This window comes from Chelonoidis abingdonii, chromosome 2 (genome assembly GCF_003597395.2).
Source record: "Chelonoidis abingdonii isolate Lonesome George chromosome 2, CheloAbing_2.0, whole genome shotgun sequence".
In the NCBI taxonomy this organism is placed as follows: domain Eukaryota; kingdom Metazoa; phylum Chordata; order Testudines; family Testudinidae; genus Chelonoidis; species Chelonoidis abingdonii.
In genome coordinates this window covers 244,361,967-244,381,700 of record NC_133770.1, presented here as the reverse complement: position 1 = coordinate 244,381,700, position 19,734 = coordinate 244,361,967, and the positions used below count along the sequence as shown (strand labels likewise).

General features: G+C 39.8%; 1 protein-coding gene across 3 annotated transcripts in view; it reads left to right on the top strand.

The window, feature by feature from the left end:
- Window positions 1–19,734, top strand: part of JPH1 (junctophilin 1) — a 514,941-nt gene that overhangs the window by 398,392 nt on the left and 96,815 nt on the right. For 2 of the 3 annotated variants that reach the window (XM_032784770.2, XM_032784771.2), the window contains one exon: window positions 42–798. In XM_032784770.2, the coding sequence (XP_032640661.1) occupies window positions 42–798 (757 nt within the window). The remainder of the gene's footprint in view (window positions 1–41; window positions 799–19,734) is intronic. The other variant, XM_032784772.2, reaches the window with a different exon arrangement.

Here is a 19,734-nt window from a genome sequence, read left to right as displayed (position 1 = left end):
TGCTTCTTAAATGTTGTTTCCATTGATTATTCTTTTAAAAGGTACATACCAGGGACAGTGGACAGGAGGGATGCGGCACGGATATGGTGTACGTCAAAGTGTACCTTATGGCATGGCAACTGTGATCCGTTCACCCCTCCGAACATCTCTAGTCTCACTTCGTAGTGAGCAGAGCAATGGCACTGTTCTGCATGACATTACTTCAGACAGCCCAGCTGGAACAAGAGGTGGGTTTGTTTTGAATTTTCACAGTGAACCGGAAGCCATTGGTAGTAAGAAAAGAGGAGGCTTGTTCAGAAGAGGATCCCTTCTTGGTAGTATAAAACTTAGAAAATCTGAATCTAAATCATCAATATCTAGCAAACGTAGCTCTGTCAGGAGTGATGCTGCTATGAGCAGAATTAGTTCTAGTGATGCCAATTCTACGATTAGTTTTGGAGATGGTGACTGTGATTATTGCCCTATGGAAGACCATGTTGATGCTACCACAACAGAAACGTACATGGGAGAGTGGAAGAATGACAAGCGCAATGGTTTTGGTATTAGTGAGCGTTCAAATGGTATGAAATATGAAGGAGAATGGCTAAATAATAAAAGGCATGGATATGGATGCACCATATTTCCAGATGGCACAAAGGAAGAGGGAAAATATAAAAACAATGTTTTGGTCCGTGGAATAAGGAAGCAACTTATACCAATAAGAAATACCAAAACTAAAGAAAAAGTGGATAGAGCCATAGAGGGTGCACAAAGGGCAGCTGCTATGGCAAGAACCAAAGTGGAAATTGCATCTTCAAGGTATGTAATTGCAAAATGCATGCTTTTGCCACTTCATGTGTAGCAACAAAAATGTATTGTTTGCAGTAAATTATATTGACAGAGGCTCTTAAAAGTTTGAATACAAATTGTTGTCTTCAATGGGCACCCAAGTTCAGCTCTGTTTCATATGTGCATCTTAACTGACTTTAATGAAGTTGCATATGTGAACCTGAGCGTAGAATTTGCCACCATAACTTGAGAGTATTACTTGCACACTTCAGAAATATACTATCAGTCTTGCACGCTTGCACTTAAACTATAGAACTACTACTAAAATATATCATTGTGTTCCATTGTACACATGGAGTTTCACCTTTTATATGCCATCCTGAAAATTAAGCTGGTGAAGAATGTGGTGGCCTGCTTATGAAGTGGAATATCTTTCCATAAGCATGTTACACTTTTGCTTAGGGATTTGTTCTTTACTGCAGGTTTTCAGATAAAATTTAAGGTGTTGGTTTTCACTTATAACACCCTAAGGACTAGATTCATGAAAGAACTTGGGTCCCTAATTAGCATTTTAGGTGCCTTAATCCCAGAATCATGTCTCACTGGGATTCACAGAACCCTGCTAAATTGCTCTTGAATCCTTCATAACGTTCAGGACAGTCGTTAGAGAACTCACCTGGAATGTAGGAGACGCACTTGCACAGTTGTGCTCTAAACATCTATTTATTAGCAACACTCCCTTCCCCTCAGTTCAAGTCCCCCCTAATGCCTGGAGAGGGTTTGCAGCTGAGAATCCCACACAGAAGGAGGAGCATTCCTGCCTCCCAGACTTAGGCGCCTATCCAAAAGAGAGAGGCAGATCTTAGTACACCTCTTGGCTTGGCAGCTCCCATTGGCTAAGTTATGGGAGGCATTGTCTAGCATGCTGGCTTTAACGAATCCTGTTTTTGATGCACCCATCTCTCTTGTACATTCATTGTATAGGAATCTAGGTGCCTAACTCAGGCTTTGTGAATCCAAGTGATTTTCTAAGAACCTAAAAGTTATACATTGTGATGTTGAATGTAACTATACCTAAGTTTCTTTGTGAATCAGGACCTATCTACTTATTTGAGAGAGAGCCTCTTTTCACTCATTTGGGCTGGAATCTCCTAAGTCTAGATGGGGATAGGGACCCACTTGCCAGGGCATTCTGAGGGGACTCTCAGTTTTGAAACTTGCTTCCTCCATTGGATCTGAAATAACCAGAATCTGATGTCATTCAGTGTGTGTTGCAAACTTCGTGGGTTTTCTTTTCCCCAAGTGTTTGAAAATGAGACAGAATTTTGAGGGTGGTTAACGGGGAAAGAAGGAAGGCTGTTTCAACTTTTTTAATGTTTTTGTTTTTTTGGTCGGGGCTGAGATGGAATTGCCACAATTTAAATTATAATATTGGCAGTTTATGATTTTTAAGTGTTTTGTCAAGGGTGCTTAAAGCAAATACGTAGGCACCTTTTTTATTTTTTTATAAATGTAAATAAAGCTTTCTGGCAACTTTCCACATTTCAAATGACTTTTCTCAGTCAGACTCTACTTGCAATTTACTGTCATCATGAAAACAGCTTTTTTAAAAAAATGCTGTGAGGAAATATTGACTGGCATGTTAGAAAGAGAGTATGCCATATTACTTTTGTTAAAGTTGACCTTCCACTACTGACACTGACTTTTGCTTGAATTGTACAGCCACTCGCGCATAGATTTAAAAAGATCTATTTGCTACACATAGGTAAAGAGTGAGTACCAAATACATGGAAGAAGTTGCATTTGTGGGTGATTTATACTGAAAAGCAGTTAAGTGGCAAACACATAAAGAAGTTATTGGGCTACTAATCCAATTAGAGGTAAAATCTACTTTATAACACAGTTTGCCCTGAAATGAGTGTTGGTAGCTGGATTTTGCAAAGAAGTCAGGGAGGCCTTTGGCAGCGTAACCATTTAGCAAAGAGTTGAAGCAATAACTAATTTTAAAACAACATACAAAACCCAGAATGAGAATTTAAGTTTTATCAGAAGAATTAAAAGTAGGTTGAGTAAAGAAATGCATCATACTGTACATATTTTGATAAAAAGATCATAGTATATTATGAAGTTAAAAAACCATGGATCTAAAGAAAAATAAAGATTATTTTAAAGCAGTGTACTGCTTCCTAATAAAAATTAGAGTAATATTTTAAAGAATCTAACAGTTTGTAAATGATGTTGTAACAGGGCACAGACTCAACCACCGCAGCAGCTCCTGCTGGTTCGTTTGGGAATTAGCTCTTTCAGCAGTGCACCTTCATTAGTGGTGTCTCGCTCTCCATTACTTTCTCGGAGTCGGACCCATGTCACTCTTGTACCGCAGCATCCGCTTCGGGACACTACCCTCCGGCTGTGCCTGCTCTGTTAGCTCTCACCCCTGCCCTCCTTCCAGGGGACCAGCAGCTTCTGGTTCTATCACTCGCCTCAATGGCTCACTGCAGTCCTCAGTCTTGTCCCTTTCCCCAAGCGCAAGCTGCAGTCTGGCTTAGCCACTCTCATCACTGGCAAGTGAGAGGGAAAAGCGGGGGTGCCCAGGCTTGCCTGCTATTCTGAGCCCCAACCCAGGGACCCTCTAGTGGCAACCACTTACTGCCCTCATCCAGCTCTCCTCTACTGCCTGTTTCCATAGGTCCCTTCCCTGTAGCCCCAGCACCATATCTGACCCTTTGTGTCAGGGGCCCAGTCTGGCAATCGTCAGCCTAGAGCTCTCCCAGCCTTTGCTGACCCTGCCCAGCCCTGTCTTAGGTGCTTCTCTCTCTAAGAGCTAGTTCTTCTCCCTTTGCCCTCAAGGGAAGAGACTCCACTCTGCTCTGCCCTGCAGCCTTCTTATAGAGTCCAGCATGGCCCTAATAGGCTGCTTTCAAGCCTCCACTTGATTGGCTCCCAGTAAGCCCCTCCAGCATTGGATGGGGTGCTGCACAGCCTCTTTGGCTTGCTTTAACGCCTTCCACTACAGATGTACATAAGGTCTTCAAAAGATGTAAATTAGTAAAGGCTGGATATGCAGAAACACCATTTTACGGAGGTGGAGGTAAGGGTCCCCCAAAGTATGACTACGGAAACTATTTGTCATACTGTATTAATTTCTGAACACCCTCTTCCTAAAAATGTAGACAAATAAGGTAGAATTTAAAGGAGAGCAATAAATATGGTAAAAGGATAGAGGGACTGGTTGTAACAAGGAATTTAAAGAATAAAATTATCTATAGCTTTGCTGAGCAATTGCTGAGCCCCGGTCTACACTAAGAACTTATGTTGGTATAAGTACGTCACTCGGGTGGGGAAAATCCGCACTGTGAGCGACACAGTTATACTGACCAAACTCCCAGTGTAGACAGCACTATGTTGATGGGAGAACTGCTCCCATCCTCATAGCTACCAGCTCTCAGGAAGGTGGAGTACCTATGCCGACGGGAGAAGCTCTCCTGTTGGCGTAGGTAGCATTTTCACTAAGCGCTGCAGCTGCACCATTGCAGTACTGTAAGTATAGACAAGTCCTAAATGTGATTTGAGAAAGACTGTTGAGACTGGTACCGTGTGTTGTTGAAGTTACAGGATGAAATTAAGAAAAAGAAATTGGTAATGAGGGCTGGATATATACCTAGATTGATGTACAAATGCTCCTTGATAGACCTTGAAGGGTATTCTCCACCTGTACTTTTTGTAATCAGCTTTTGTCATCTTGAACCAATCAAGTGATAAAAGAGCAAACATGTAGCAGAGCATCAGAAAATACTTGCCTGTCAGTCATAACTAAACAACAAGGAAGTTGTAAGGTAGGATTAAAAACCAGTAGTGACTTGTCTTGAAGGACATTCATATAGGAAAAGCACAGATTATATTGACTCTCTGCTGTCCTAATTGTTTAGGACAGTGGAGATGGGATGGAAAGATGGTTATAAAGGATTAAGAGGGTGGAGGAGGTGGTTGGTAAACATTTTGAGAAGTAGGGCAGAGTGAATCTGTGAAATGTACGTGCATATAATTCCATAAATTGTTTATGGGAACATCAGGGAGTATTCCATGTCAGGAAAATATAACCCTTTAACAAAAAAGAGAGGCAGTCTGGCCTAGCAAGACTACTCATTTTGGGTTGACCTCCATTCAACTTTCCTTTTTATTCACCATCACCTTGCCTCAGTCTCCTCCATAAGTCAACCAAACTCTGTAACTTTTGCTTAAGTTGCCTTTAGTTATTTTGCATAAGAGGGGTAGCCATGTTTGTCGTTTTTTTTTACACATCCAGACGAAGAGTCTTGTGGCACATTTATAGACCAACAGAAATATTGGCGCATAAGCTTTTGTGGGTGAATACCCACTTCGTCAGGTGCCACAGGACTCTGTTGCTTTTTAGTCATTTTGGAAAGTCATTCTGTGTTTGTTAGTATCCTCTGCATTAAATACCGGTAGCATAAGAATAATTCCCTTTTTAATCCTAGCTCTGGGCTGTATCTTAATTTTTGACACTGTTCAATAGTGTGAATAGCTTCTCTTGTCTTTTCAAAGGGAAATCATTCAAACTCATTAAGCCTTTCCATAACTGATTTTCTTGAGACTGTGATAAGAGAGAGGCTCTGACTTAACAGATTTTAGTTTGATGCAGGAATTAGTAGGTGAAATTCTGTGGCCTGTATTATGCAAAATACCAGACTAAACTATAATAATCGTCCTTTCTGGCATTAAAAATCTGTGATGCTCCCTCTCAAAAGAATCAATTTGTATGGAACAGTAAACAGTTATATACACACAGTTCTATTTGGGGGTCTAACAAGGGTTTATCCAACAAAACAGGAACCATTCTTTCTTATTGATCATCCTTTAGGTTTCTGCTTCCCTTCTTTTATTGCAGCTGTGTTCCTGGCTGAGAGTTTCAGCAATTGTTTTGTAGTAACTCTAAAATTCATTTCCTGATCCATTCATCTCCAAATGGTTTTCTAAAAGATACGCTCTAATTCCAAAAGAAATTAGTTCATGAGAAGTGCTATGGCCTGTTATACAGGAGGTCAAGCTGGATCATCACAATGGTCCCTTCTGGCTTTCTAATCTACAACTCTAAGAATGAATGTGCAGAATGGCTGTTCTATTTAGCACAGATTCCCTGGCTGCTTCATTCTTTATTCCCCAACTAATTATGTTACATTTTTTAGCATTTTCAATCTACTTAATCATTCAAATTATGCCATTCCCTTTTATTCTAGTTGTATTGCAAATTATTTTTTATTCAGATTCTATTTTCAGTATGATCTACAGATTTGGAAATTTTTGTTTTTGATATCTTGGCCAAATTATTTAATTGTTTAATAATTGTTACTGAAATGTTAAAACTGAGCCTGGATTCATAACCCTTTTCAACTTGTAAAACTTCCGTTTGTAGCTATCTTTTTGTTTCCTTTTATCTAGTGCTCTGTTTTGCTTCCTGTTCTCAGACTCTTTGTTGCCATTAATCTCTTGATATATGGAAGGTGTCAAAAGCTTTCTGAAAATCTATTTTATGTACCCTGCCTTTCTTTTATCATGACTGTAGGATCTATAAAGTAATCTAGCAAGTTAGTTAAACATGACCTCCATCAACCTAAATTCTATCCTGACTCAGAATGTGCTTTCCAATTTATTTTTATTGGTGTCTTTTTGACATAATAACTGTCATAGCAATTAATCAAAAAATAAATGGACAGGATTACAAAATCACCATATATATACAAAGCTGCTCAACAGTTAAACATTATAGACCAATTCCTGCTACAACAAAAGTCACAGAAAGACGAGATACACATCTAAAAAGTGAATATTCATCAACAATGCATAATAATAATAAAATTGTTTTAACAAACACCAGTATAACTTGGGGATCGTGGCATAAATCAAAAATATCTCAGAACATATTTAACAAAAAGATAACACTGGAGCTCATGTATTAAAATCTTGGAAGAAGAGACATTTCAGAAATATGGGGATGCTTCCCCTATTTTATCACATTAATAGTCACTATGGAGAAAATCTTAAAACTATTTTAAAGTCACTGAAACAGATCCATTCATTTGCCTTCAAAAATGTTACACTGGGGATAAATCTAGCCTACTTCTCCAGTTTCCTGTATTTGGAAGGAAAAATGGCTACTTGCCAGTCCTCAAGAATATTGAACAAGGAAATTTCTCCTGTGTGTGTATTCTACGGACATACAAACTATGGGTCCAATCCTGCTTCATGCTGATTGCCCACTGTGAGATATTATGGATTTTCAACACCTATTGAAGCAGTAGTCAATCAGCAGGTTATATCAGGAGACTCCAAAGACTTCATTTTTTCATTGTTAATTTTTGAACTTTTTTTTAAAAGGCAGTTATACATTTCTAGAGTTATAATGTCCGAGTATTTCTAGCGTAAAGGTTTTATTCTTGCTAACTAGGGTTATGTGAGATAAAAATACTCCCTCTCACATCTTGATGGTGTTAGAAAAGGAGATGGAGGAAATAAATAAGATTAGTTCATTTTTCTTTACAAAAAACTATTTATTGTGATGAAGTTGCTTAAAACAATTTGAACATATAGTAGTTCAGTCTTTGTCATTAGCTAAGATTTTGTCCAGATTTTAAACTCCTATTTTCAAGAGTGTACACCTCATCTGAAATATTTACTATGAGCACATAAGCAATTTCACTATTACAGTTAAGTATTTGTGTGAGGCTTCGCAGGGTCAGGGCTAAGTCTGCAGTGCTGGCTGTCAGCTTAGAAGTGAAATACACCTCTACCCCGATATAACGCGGTCCTTGGGAGACAAAAAATCCCACCGCGTTCTAGGTGAGACCGCATTATATCAAACTTGCTTTGCCCCCACCTCCCATTCCTTGTTTCCTGACTGCCCCCTTCAATCCCCTAATCCCCCCCAGGACCCCACTGCCTACCCAACCCCCCTGTCCCCTGACTACTCCGACCCCTGTCCATCCCTCCCTGCCCCCTGACATGCACTCACCGGCAGCGGCGGGAAGCGAAGCAGCCCAACCCCAGTCTGTTCCACCCTGCCAGCTCCCAGCCACGGCGCTCTGCTTCCTGCCATTGGTGAGTGTGGAGAGGATGGGGAAAGGATGCCCCCGCGCACTCACCTGCGGCGGGAGGTGGAGCAACATGGCCCTGGCCTGCTCTGCTTTTCTTGCCCTGGCCCCAGCTGTGTTGCTGGGGGGCGGCTGGGGAAAGGTCCTGCACTCACCTGCGGCAGGAAGCGGAGTGCCACAGCTGGGAGGTGGCAGAGTGGAGCTGGCTGGGGCTGGGCTGCTCCACTCCCAGCTGCTGGTGAGTGCAGGGAGGTTGGGGAAAGGACGCCCTCCACACTCACCAGCGGCGGGAAGCGGAGCAGCCTGGCCCCAGCCTGCTCCACTCTGCTACCTCCCAGCCACAGCGCTCCACTTCCTGCCACAGATGAGTGCAGGGAGGTTGGGGAAGGGATGCCCCCCCGTACTCACCTGTGGCAGGAAGCAGAGCACTGCGGCTGGGAACTGGTGGAGCAGGCTGGGGCCGGGCTGCTCTGTTTCCGCCGCTGCTGGTGAGTGTGAGGGGGATCCCTTCCCCCAAGTCCCCTCCCCTGAGCAACACGGCTGGGGCAGAGGTGAGGGAAGCAGAGTGGGCTGCTCCCGGCCCCCTGCTAATTCCCCGGGTCATTCTGAGACTGCGGGGCCCCCAAAGTGCCCTCCCACAGCTCCTGCCCCCCAGACCCTGCGGGGGGAGCCCCTGACTGCCCCCAAAACCCTCAGCCCCTTATCAAATCCCTCAGCCCCGACCTGGCCTGACATCCTTAACACACTTCTCAGAGCAGCGTATCAGAGCTTTACGGTGTTGTGTGCGAACCCGTGTTATATCGGGTTGCATTATATCGGGGTAGAGGTGTAGTATGGAGATGAATGTTAATAATCTTTGATCTTGTTAACATTTACACATGTGCTTATCTTCATTACTCTGAGTTTGTCACAGTTAAAATGGCAATGCTCATGAGTCTGAAACAGAAATTGCATAAAGTCATTGAGCACAATATTTCAGTAAACTATATTTTTTAATCACACATTTGTTACAATACATTGAGGTGATAAAGGTCGCAGTCCATAAAAATGTAAGTGTATCTGTAACTTTGCTAAAGTGAGAAATTTAGGTTTATTAAGTTTTTGCAGGATCAAGAACAGATTCAGTCCTACTTCACAAGTTTGTAAAGTTAGAAAAATTCACACAGAACTCTAGGGGCCAGATCCTTAGCTGATATAAGAAGGGACCTTTAGATCATCTAGCCTGATTTCCTCTATATCACAGACAAAGTACATTTGCTTTTGGTTTTGATTTTGTTTAAAATTTCATGGGAATTTCAATGTTTGTTTTTTAAAAGGGTGAAAATTAATGTAAAATGAACTCAGTATTCTGGGTAAATATCAGGGTTTAAAGCATCAACTAAAGAACAGTAAGAATATTGAAAGTAAAAGTAATTTAATGCTGTGGTTTATTTCATCAGCTGTACATTAACAGTATGTTTCCACATGTGGGTATCTTCTGCTACATTACCTTACTTTAACAGACAGCCTTGTATTTACAATTAGACTAATTTATTCTACCTAATGTAATGCATTGGATTTTCTTAACATAATCAGGATTTTCTTGTGCTTGAGGGGTCCAAAAGTCAAATGAAAATTGGTAAAAACTGAATAATTGTTGTAAAAACTGAAAATGAAAGGCATTAATCACAGGCCATTATATTTCACCCAGTTACCTCTGTATTGAGCCCAGTAACTTGCATTAGCTTACCCACGCTAAACATCTGGGCCTGAAATTTTTTAAAAACCACCATCTACTGTTTGTTTCAAAAGCATGTTGTGACTGTCTAAATTACATGGTTTTAGAGATCTCCTGTGCCCTCTAAGCATCTTTCCTGAACACAACACTTGGCCCCATGCTGACTCTTCTCCCTCTCCCCTCCCCCTTTAGAAATAGGTGGAAGTCACAGGTTCTGTGACAGCCTTAATTAAACCAGAATTGGTAATATGAATTATCAGGACAGCAATGTGTCCAGGAAACCTAAGACAACAGTCACAGTTAAGACAACCTATTTCTAGTCTTACATAGAGGATGCAATCCAGGGAGTTTGCCATTGTATGTATGACTGTTTTCAAGTAATATAAGTATAAACTGATCAATGCTTACTCATTTCAGATATTTAAAAAATCAGAGCATTGTTACAGGGTCACAAAACTAAGCTTTGTCAGCTTTTTATCCTTTACTGTGTGCTAAATATTGTCCATAGTAACCGTTTATTATTATGAAAAGTTGTCTGCATGTGTATCATAATATTCTGAGAACTTTTTTGGTCATAAAATTGGATTTTCTTGACATAATTGCACTACTACAGTATATTTTTTCAAGAAATAGATGAGTAGAGAATTGGAGCTGGATAAGAGTTTTGACTATATTCTTCTTTATACAACCTTATTAACATCCATAGGTTCATATGATGGATAAATATAGAATTACAGAAGATTCAAAATAAATACAACTGGTCTTGGAAAAAAAAGCACTTGCATTCCCACTAGTGGTGAATGGAAAGCTTTCCCTGTGGGTGGTAGAGAGGGGTATAAGGGTCTCTGGCATATACCCTTCTCTCTCTCCCCCTCCCCTCCCACCATCCCATAAATTTATGCACTAGAAGCCAAGAGACTTGTCTTTGGGTTGGAATTCCCTTCTTTCTTTGGTGTGTGTTTTTGTAACTACTATATAGATGAGATATAATTATAAAAGGATACAGTTTATTCTTAATAATAATAAGCACATGTGTCCTATACTTTCTGATACTCTATATTACTGAGTTCTTCTGATTTTTCTTACTAAGATAAACACTTCTGGTAGTTTTCTAGTTCTAGCTGTGACTATACAATGTTAGAAACAAGCATAATGATACTTATTTACAGATGTTTTCATCTTCAGAATCTTTGCATTAATGACTCCTCACATCTGGGTTGTAGGTAGGTATTTTACCAATAAGGGGATCAAGGCAGAGAGATTCATTTCTACCCTGCAATACAGCTCCTACCGCCGGCTCATGTCAGCTGACTCGGACTCTGGCTGCAGGGCTATAAAATTGCAATATAGACGTTCAGACTCTAGCTGGAGCCCAAGCAGTGGGACCCTCCCCCCTTGTGGGCTTGCAGAGCCAGGGCTCAAGCTCAAGCCCTAACATCTATGCTGCAATTGTATAGCCCAGAAAGCCTACGTCAGCTGACATAGGCCAGACGTGGGTGTTTTATTTCACTGTAGACATACCCCTAATGACTAACCTGAGGCCAGAAAGAGAGTTTGTATCAGGAGCTGTAGCATGAGTTCCTGGAGCTCAGTCATTTGCTCAAACTATGAAATTGTGCTTTTCCCTCTCTCTCTGTGTTAATCACAAGAATTGCTACTTTTAGCGTTGGGTTGCTGTGGAAAGGGAGAGAGAGAATAAACATTGAAAGTGCATCGGGGGAGAAAGTGGGAATGACAATGAATGGGAAAGATTAGTAGAAGAGAGGAGAGATGGAATGGAAGAGAAGAGAAGGGATGGGGAGAAGAAATCAAAGGAAATGGAAGACTTTCTTGCTTATCCTTTCCTGTCCTCATACTCCACAAAATATTTTTGACCAAATCCATACTACCATCTAAATCAGATTTAGACTCAGCATTCTGAGTGTGGTGTAACAAGCTTTAATATGCATAATTATGTAACATTCACTGATCTTTGAGGTGGATAAAACAATATAAATAGATTTTGTTCATTAACCTTTTTATTCGCTACAGCAACTGTACAACTGCCACAGAGTCCAGCTCTCTGCAGTAAAGCTCTTAAATTGAGGCAAAGTATTGTCCTGTTAGGATGCTGTGAACAGAACAAACAGGAATTAAAACTGAAGCCTCCTGTAGATAATTACAGTGCAGTGTCCATTACCCTGTCTCACTCATGGCCTCAGTTTTGAAACTGTGATTTCAAGGGAGAGAGAGAATTTAGCGTGCATTGAGTATGTATAGTTTGTGTCCCCTCTGAACAGCAACTGCCAATCATGCCAAACTGTGCTGAATTATGTGCAGTGCACAAACTTTCCACTGTGTATTAAGCTGACTCTACCAATCTCACTTTACTCAAGGCACTAAACTGGACACTCGCAAAACTAGTGCCTTGCAAATCTTTGAGATGCTTTACTTATTATAGATGAAATGTGAACATTGTGTTTAGAAATAGGATCCGACTAATACCAAAGGTATTTATGAGTCTGCTTGCATTAGTACAAAGATAATTTGGGTTTGGAACAAAATCAGTTATATTCATTTTACTGTTTAGTCTGATTCATGATCAAAAATCAAATTTTGTCATGGTAAAAATTAAATCAAGTTCTATAGATAAAATCAATCTGCTGTATATAATACATTATGTGGATAGTCTTAAAGTATAAACCACTAACTCTACATTCTGTGGGTGAAAGGTTGGCTCTGTTGAAGTCAGTGGGCCGAGGATTTTACCCGTTATACAATTATTTCACTGGAAAAAGGAATGCAGGTTTGGACATCTAAAAGTCCGATTAGTAACAGTCCCTGTAGTCTGTGGTTTCGTGTGTATATATAATATATCTATTTGAAATGTAGAAATTACAAAACTGTCAACGTGATTTGACTTTATTATTTAGTTTATATGAGTTAATAGCTGAAAAGGGCCAACGTACTCCTATGCTAGCTTTCAGTTAAGCTGTAAATGAAAAAAAAAAATCCCAAGTGTTTCATTTTTCAATCAAATCATAGAATGTTAGGGTTGGAAGATACCTCAGAAGGTCATCTAGTCTAATCCCCTAATCAAAGCAGGATCAACCCCAACTAAATCATGCTAGCCAGGGCCTTAAAGACTCTAAGGATGGAGATTCCACCACCTCCCTAGGTAACCCATTCCAGTGCTTTGGTTTTTCCTAATATCCAACCTAGACCTCCCCCACTGCAACTTGAGACCATTGCTCCTTCTTCTGTCATCTGCCACCACTGAAAACAGCTGAGCTCCATCCTCTTTGGGACCCCCCTTCAGGTAGTTGAAGGCTGCTATCAAATCGCCCATCACTCTTCTCTTCTGTAGACTAAATAAGCCCAGTTCCCTCAGCCTCTCCTCGTTAGTCATGTGCCCCAGCCCCCTAATCATTTTGGTTGCCCTCTGCTGGACTCTCTCTCCAATTTGTCCATATCTTTTCTGTAGGGGGGAGCCCAAAATTGGACTTACTACTCCAGATGTGGCCTCATGAGTGCCGAATAGAGGGGAATAATCACTTCCCTTGATCTGCTGGCAGTGCTGCCACTAATGCAGCCCAATATACCTTTAGCCTTCTTGGCAACAGGGGCCCTGTTGATTCATACCCAGCTTGTCATCCACTGTAATCTCCAAGTCCTTTTCTGCAGAACTGCCACTTAGTCAGTCGGTCCCCAGCCTGTAACAGTGCATAGGATTCTTCCATCCTAAGTGCAGGACTCTGCCCTTGTCCTTGTTGAACCTCCTCTGATTTCTTTCTCATCAGCTATAGATTCTTAAGATTTAGAGAAAGCGATCTGAAAAAGACAACGGGCCCTCTGGAATGTTAGTGTGGACTAACTTTTGTCTGTAGGTATTAGTGCTAGATCACTTTCACAAGTAACCCCAAACTAAAAACATTATACAGAAATAAAAAATAATTGTGCTGTCACGTTCACTTGTGGAGTTCCTACTGATTTCAGTGGAAATTGTGCGTGCATATTAGATCCAGATGTTGATACAACAGAGTTGTTCTCTTAACACGTTAAAAATTGAGAGATTTGAGAACATGGATGTATAGGAAATTTCTGACTTAAGATAAAATGTAAATTTTGCTGACTGTATACATGTTTTAATTAAACTGAAGCTCTGTGCACCAGGCCTTTCAAAAGACCCATATAAGGAAAACCTTTCCAATAAGCAAGACTTTTGTAATGTTTCTCTGTACAGGGCAGATTATTACATAAGAATTAGTCTGCAAATCAACCAAAAATAAACTTAGGAGCTGAAAGAACCTTTAAAAAGGCAGCCCAATAAATATATAATTTTTTAAAAACACGTTTTGTGGGTCTTAGATCACATAAGTGTAGGACCAACATCTCTTGTTAGGGCCAGATTGTGAGAGAAGACATTCTGTACACTTCCCCTTTTAGCTATTCCAATACATATCACTTCTGATGTACAATACCCCAGTCATTCCAACAGCTAAGCCTTGGAGCAGTGTCTGCCACTTCTTCTTACTTGGAGTAGAGTTTTTGTGATGGAGAGATGTCTGTTTAGAATGAAGAGACCACCAGATGCATTTTCACTTGTAATCTGAAGTACAACTTTGAACCTAGGTGAAAGTAAAAGGTTAATGAATTAACTTACTGTTTCCTATCAAAATGTTCTGCGGTAACTGTCATGCTGTCTAGAGTGGCTCACAACTGAGTACCTACCTCAGGGCAGACTGTCAGAAAGCAGGGCAGGCACCCCAGGCTGGTGGTGTTTTCTGTAATTAGATTTCACCAACCCAGTAACAAATGTGAACTCCTGGATCATTATATCAGTGTTACCATGGAATCACAGACAGTCCCCTTAGACCAGTGGTTGGCAACCTGCAGCCCGTCAGGGTAATCTGCTGGCGGGCCACAAAACAGTTTGTTTACATTGACCATAATGTTTTGCCATTTCCGGCCAACAGGAGCTGCAAGAAGCAGCAGCCAGCACATCCCTGTGGCCCATGCCACTTCCCACAGCTCCCATTGGCCGGGAACGGCGAACTATGTCAACTGAGAGCTGCGGGCAGCCGTGCCTGCGGAGGGTCAATGTAAACTATCTCACGGCCTGCCAGCGGATTATCCTGACGGGCTGCTGGTGGGCCACAGGTTGCCCACCACTGCCTTAGACTCTCTAGTCTATCCTGACACCCAAACAAAGTGGACTTTGTGATAAAAGGTCACTTAAACCAAAAAAATCACATCACCTCACATCTAGTTGCTCCCTGTCCCAAGATATCAGTCGCTTACCTCAGATCAATTGGCACTCTAGATCTTACACCAAAGATAACACTGGTAGCAAATTCTGTAGTAAGCTAACCAAAGGTTTATTAGATAAAAAAAAAAAAAAGGAAATGAGTTATTGAGAGGTTAAAGCAGGTAAAATATATGTAAAGGTAAGTCAGAGTTTGTAATTCCAAATGGTGGCAGTGATGTACTAAACTGCCACTTTCCCAAAAGTCTTTTCAGGGTACCCAGATTGTCTCTAGGTCTCTCCACTTTGCACCTAGTACACTTCCCCGTAAGAGTCCAGAGATAAAGAAACTTCTCCTGAATCCAGACTTACAGTTTCTCCTCACAAAAACATGCTGACAGGGTCACTCCCTGCTTTGGCTTTTCCTTTGATGACGGAGAGCAAGGAATATATTTGGAGTCTTAGACCTCGGATCATCACACTCAATGACCACTTGCTTTGAAATTAGCAATTTAATCAAAATGATTATTAAATGTATAAGTGAATTGACCAGGGGCTTTGGCATGAGCTGGCACCTGATCTGCCAGCATCACAGTAACATTTTTGGATCATACTAATGCATTTATTGCATCATCTTTAGTGTTTGCTAACTATAAATATTTTACTAGTAATCAGAACTTGAGAAATTCACATGGCACCCACTAGTTTGAAAACTAAGCCTGTTAGGAAGAAAAATACCTCTGCCTTTACAACCCTTCCCTTCCCCCAAGCTTCTTCCCTTACAGGAATAAAAGTCATGTGTTGGTTGTTTATTTGTACTGTATTTAAGTGCAATGTTATCAATCAATTTTCTATTTAATTCTTTTTTTAAATGTAACTTACTATAGATATTTATTTAACTTACTGGTATTTGATTCCTTCTGTATTAAACTAATATATTTGCTGAATAGTTTTGAGCTGTGCATCTTGCACAAAAAGTATTAATTAAAAAATTTATTCCACAAATGCTGTAAAATTAACTGAATAATATATTTGCTGAATATAATTTGACCAGCCCTACTAATTTACTACTTACTCTTATTTTTGTTAGATTTTTTCCCTTTTTTGTCTTTAGTCCACTTTTCCTATTTTATTCCTATCTTTTTCTGGGTTGACATCAGTGTCTGTTTCCTCTCTTTTCTCTCCCGTCTCCCCCATATTGTGATGTTCTACTATTGTATGTTTTCTGTCTTTTCTTCCCAAACTTCCTTTCCCTGGTCCCCCTGCCAGAGTTCTCTCTAGGGTATTTTTTTTCTCTCTTCTCTCACCATAGTTTATCTAATCAGTTTTTCCCTTTGCTTCATGTACTGCATGCTTGGTAATAACAAAAGAGGATTCCATATTTCTAAAATGAAACTGGCTCTTTATCAAGAGAACCATTTAAAGAGATGCTGCAGCTAGCATTCAAGCCATGTGCAAACAGACTGATTTGCTTGTGCCTCCTCCGAGCTCTTCCCTCTTGCCACGTGTGCTCTTTCCTCCAAATTCCATGCATTCACAGCCCTCACAGGACTTGGAATTTTACCAGACACCCAATAGCCAGGTGACTAAACCTAAAGCTACAATGGCTATGAAAGATGGGATCCAGGAGGTCCTAAGTTCAGGAACAACGGCCAAGTAAGAAGCCAACCCCTGGTCTCCTCTAGCTGCTACGAAAGAGAAGGCACTAAGTTTCCTATCAGTGTGCTATCTTTGGACACTGCTTGGGGAGCCATAGTTTTTAATAAACATTATCTATTAGTTTCTGGATGAATTTGAATCCATCCCTAATTCTCCCTTCCAGCACTCAAAAAGGGCAGAATTATTTTCTCTCTGTTCTCTCTTCCCAGTCCAGAGCCTCCTCTACTTTAATTTTCTCTAGTTTTCTTGTTGTTATGATTTTTCTCCTTCACTGTACCCATCTCTCGGTTTACTGACTGCTGCAGAGAGATGGGGGAAGACACATTTCTGCTACTCTACTCTTCTCCAGCCTTCGTTTTTGGAGTTTCCCTTCCCTGTAAATAGCTTCAGGACATGCATCTGTTGTTGCTCAGAATTTTCCAGGCCCCATCTGAATGAAATTAAACAATTGTGTGTGGGGGGGAGTGTTTTTAGTTTGTTTTTTGGTCATTTTTCACTGCTACCCAAAGGGATCTGAAAAATAGCAATTAAAATAGACTGCTTCATCTGATTCTTGTCAGTCTTCGGATTTGGGCAAACATCATTGCATTGATTCACACTTGGATCACATTTGGAAAGCTGTTTCCACAACCATAGTGGCTAGAAACTTAATTTTTGATTAACTTAATGAAAGCTTAGTTTCTACGGAAGGTAAAGGCATATGCCCAGGGAATATTCCTACTTACCTAGCAGCACAAGTGGAATTTTCAAATCCTGTTATTAATAGTTCATTGTGTCAGTTTCACAAACATCTTCAAAAGAACTCGAAGGTGGTGTTGAATGTTTTGTAATGGCAAGCTGTAAAGGAAAGAATAATAAGGTGAGTAAAATGTAAGATAATGTGTGATCAATCCAAGTTAATGTTATAGCACGTCAGTTAAAATCCTTTGCCTAAACAAAATGAGGGGCTTTGTGCTAAACATTTACCTGGAATCATATCCTTCCTTCTGTGGGTCAGTTTCACTATTGGGATTAATTCCAGATGTACCAAAAATCTAGACTAAAGTGCACATTTTATCCATACATTTTATCCTTTTTAACTATTATTTTGTGAATCAAAAGCACTTTTTCTGGAAGCGTTGGACTAGAAAATATTGTATGACACTCACCAAATCATATATCTGGAAATATCAGTTGCAGAATGCCATGGTGGCTTTTTTGTACTCCTGTAATGTTCAGTAATATTTTAAGTTGTACGAATCTATTTAAGTAGTGGGAGGTTGCCTTTGGGATAAAGAAGCACTTTCATTTATTCGAGGGCTAGATTCATGTTGTGAATTTAATTACTCTCTGTGTATTAAGTTTCCACATACTTGGCGAGTTACTGAATGGTGAAATGTCCAAATATAAATTAATTCTTCCTGTTTATCTTCAAGTTACAATTGCACTATTAGAAAAAATCGAAATGGCTATCTCCATTATTTAAGTACATATTCATAGGGATATATCACTCCTGTGTAGTTGGGCTTCTTTTTTCTAATGTAGATTTCATCATCAGTTTCAACAGGGAGTCTTGCAGCAGAATATTTGGATTTGGAGGAGCATATCAAAGCTGTTGTTAGTATTACTTCCTGTGTCTTGGAAATGAGATTCTATCTATAATAATTATATAGATGTTTATAATTTAATAATAAAAATAAAATGATTAAGATAATTTATTAAGGAGAATTGCTCAGCAACCTTGGGTAGAAACCTGAATCTCTGATATGCACTGATGTTCTCTGTAATGTACAGCATTTCAAATGAACAACTGCTTAGTGGCACTCCTGGGAACAACCTTTGGTAGCAGACAGATTAGAAAAATTGACAGCATTGTGCTTCCAGCATTGAGTAGAGTACCCTGACAATGTAATATGTGGTTTGATTATTCAGAATGACAGCTCTGTACAAATTTACTGGGTCTTTCCTAAAAAACTTGAATATGAAAAACAGTTCTAGTTAATATATAAAATCCTCCACATTGTTTTGCAAGATTCTATTTAGGGAAACATAGGGATGGCAGATGCAAAATTGTAATGGCTTTTCAACTTTGATATTAAGCTGCTTATGAACCATTTACTGTTGAGTTGTAGTTTTGAGACATAGGTATTTCATGTTAGTTCATTTGCATTCTGGAGTCTCATGTTCATTAAAAGGCTTTAAAGGGATCTTGAATTTAATATGATAGTTATTTTGTGGCTCTATGTAACAGCTGTGAAATATAGCCCCCGATGATGGCATAATCATGAGATGACTTTTTTTAAAATATTTGTCTTGAACCTTTTCTGTGAGCTGTGTGCACACTTGGTCCTGTATATAGCATATGGATCCTGCCTCAGCAGTTCATAATACAATGCAGATGGGATTTTCAAAAGTGCTGGGCGTTGATCTAACTTTATCCTGCTGTTGAAGGTCAATAGTAAAACTTCCACTGACTTTCTTGGGAGCAGCTTCAGGCCAAAACCCACCATACAATTCAGAGGCGCAAAATACATCATCTGGCAGTACAAGATTGTAACCATGCCCAGAGAAGGATCTTTTGAGATGCCTATTGTTTCACTATTCCAAAATGGGCAAAGAGAGTCCAGCCTATAGTACACTTAAAATGGTTAAGCCTATGCAAGGGTTGATAAAAAATCAAATATTTTTAAATCAAAATTGGACTTTAATGTATTTTTATTTATTTTAAATTACATTAATTGGTTCATTTTAAAAAACTAGACCTATTTAAAATTACATTTGAAAATGACAATTTGTTTAAAGCCTGAACTTACTTATCTATGGAAATAAATTAAATACAAAGAATAACGTTAACTGGTACATTTATTGCCAAAATTTTAAAGAAAGTCTGGCTATACACCTGCTACCACAGTTTGCTGAAATGCTAAACCAGCTTTTGACAGCAGTACCTTCTGCTGATGCAGAGGAGAGAATATTTTCTTCATTTGCTCTTTCTTTTTTTTTTCAGTTGAGTTTCTTTAGCTAATTCAGTTCAATGACTTGTTTGTTCAAAGTTTAAAAAAAACAAATGAGAGCTGAAAAAGCAGGGAAGCTTGTTTTGCTTTTCCAATCTATGAAAAAAACTAGGTGCGACAGAGTGTAATCTACTAGTTATATAATCTTGAAGGATAGGGTGACCAGAAACAATTAGTTCAGTTCACTAACTATAGTGAATACTTCTGTGACGGGGGGTATATCCTACAAGGCAACACACACCAAAGGGTATGAAAAAGGGAGCA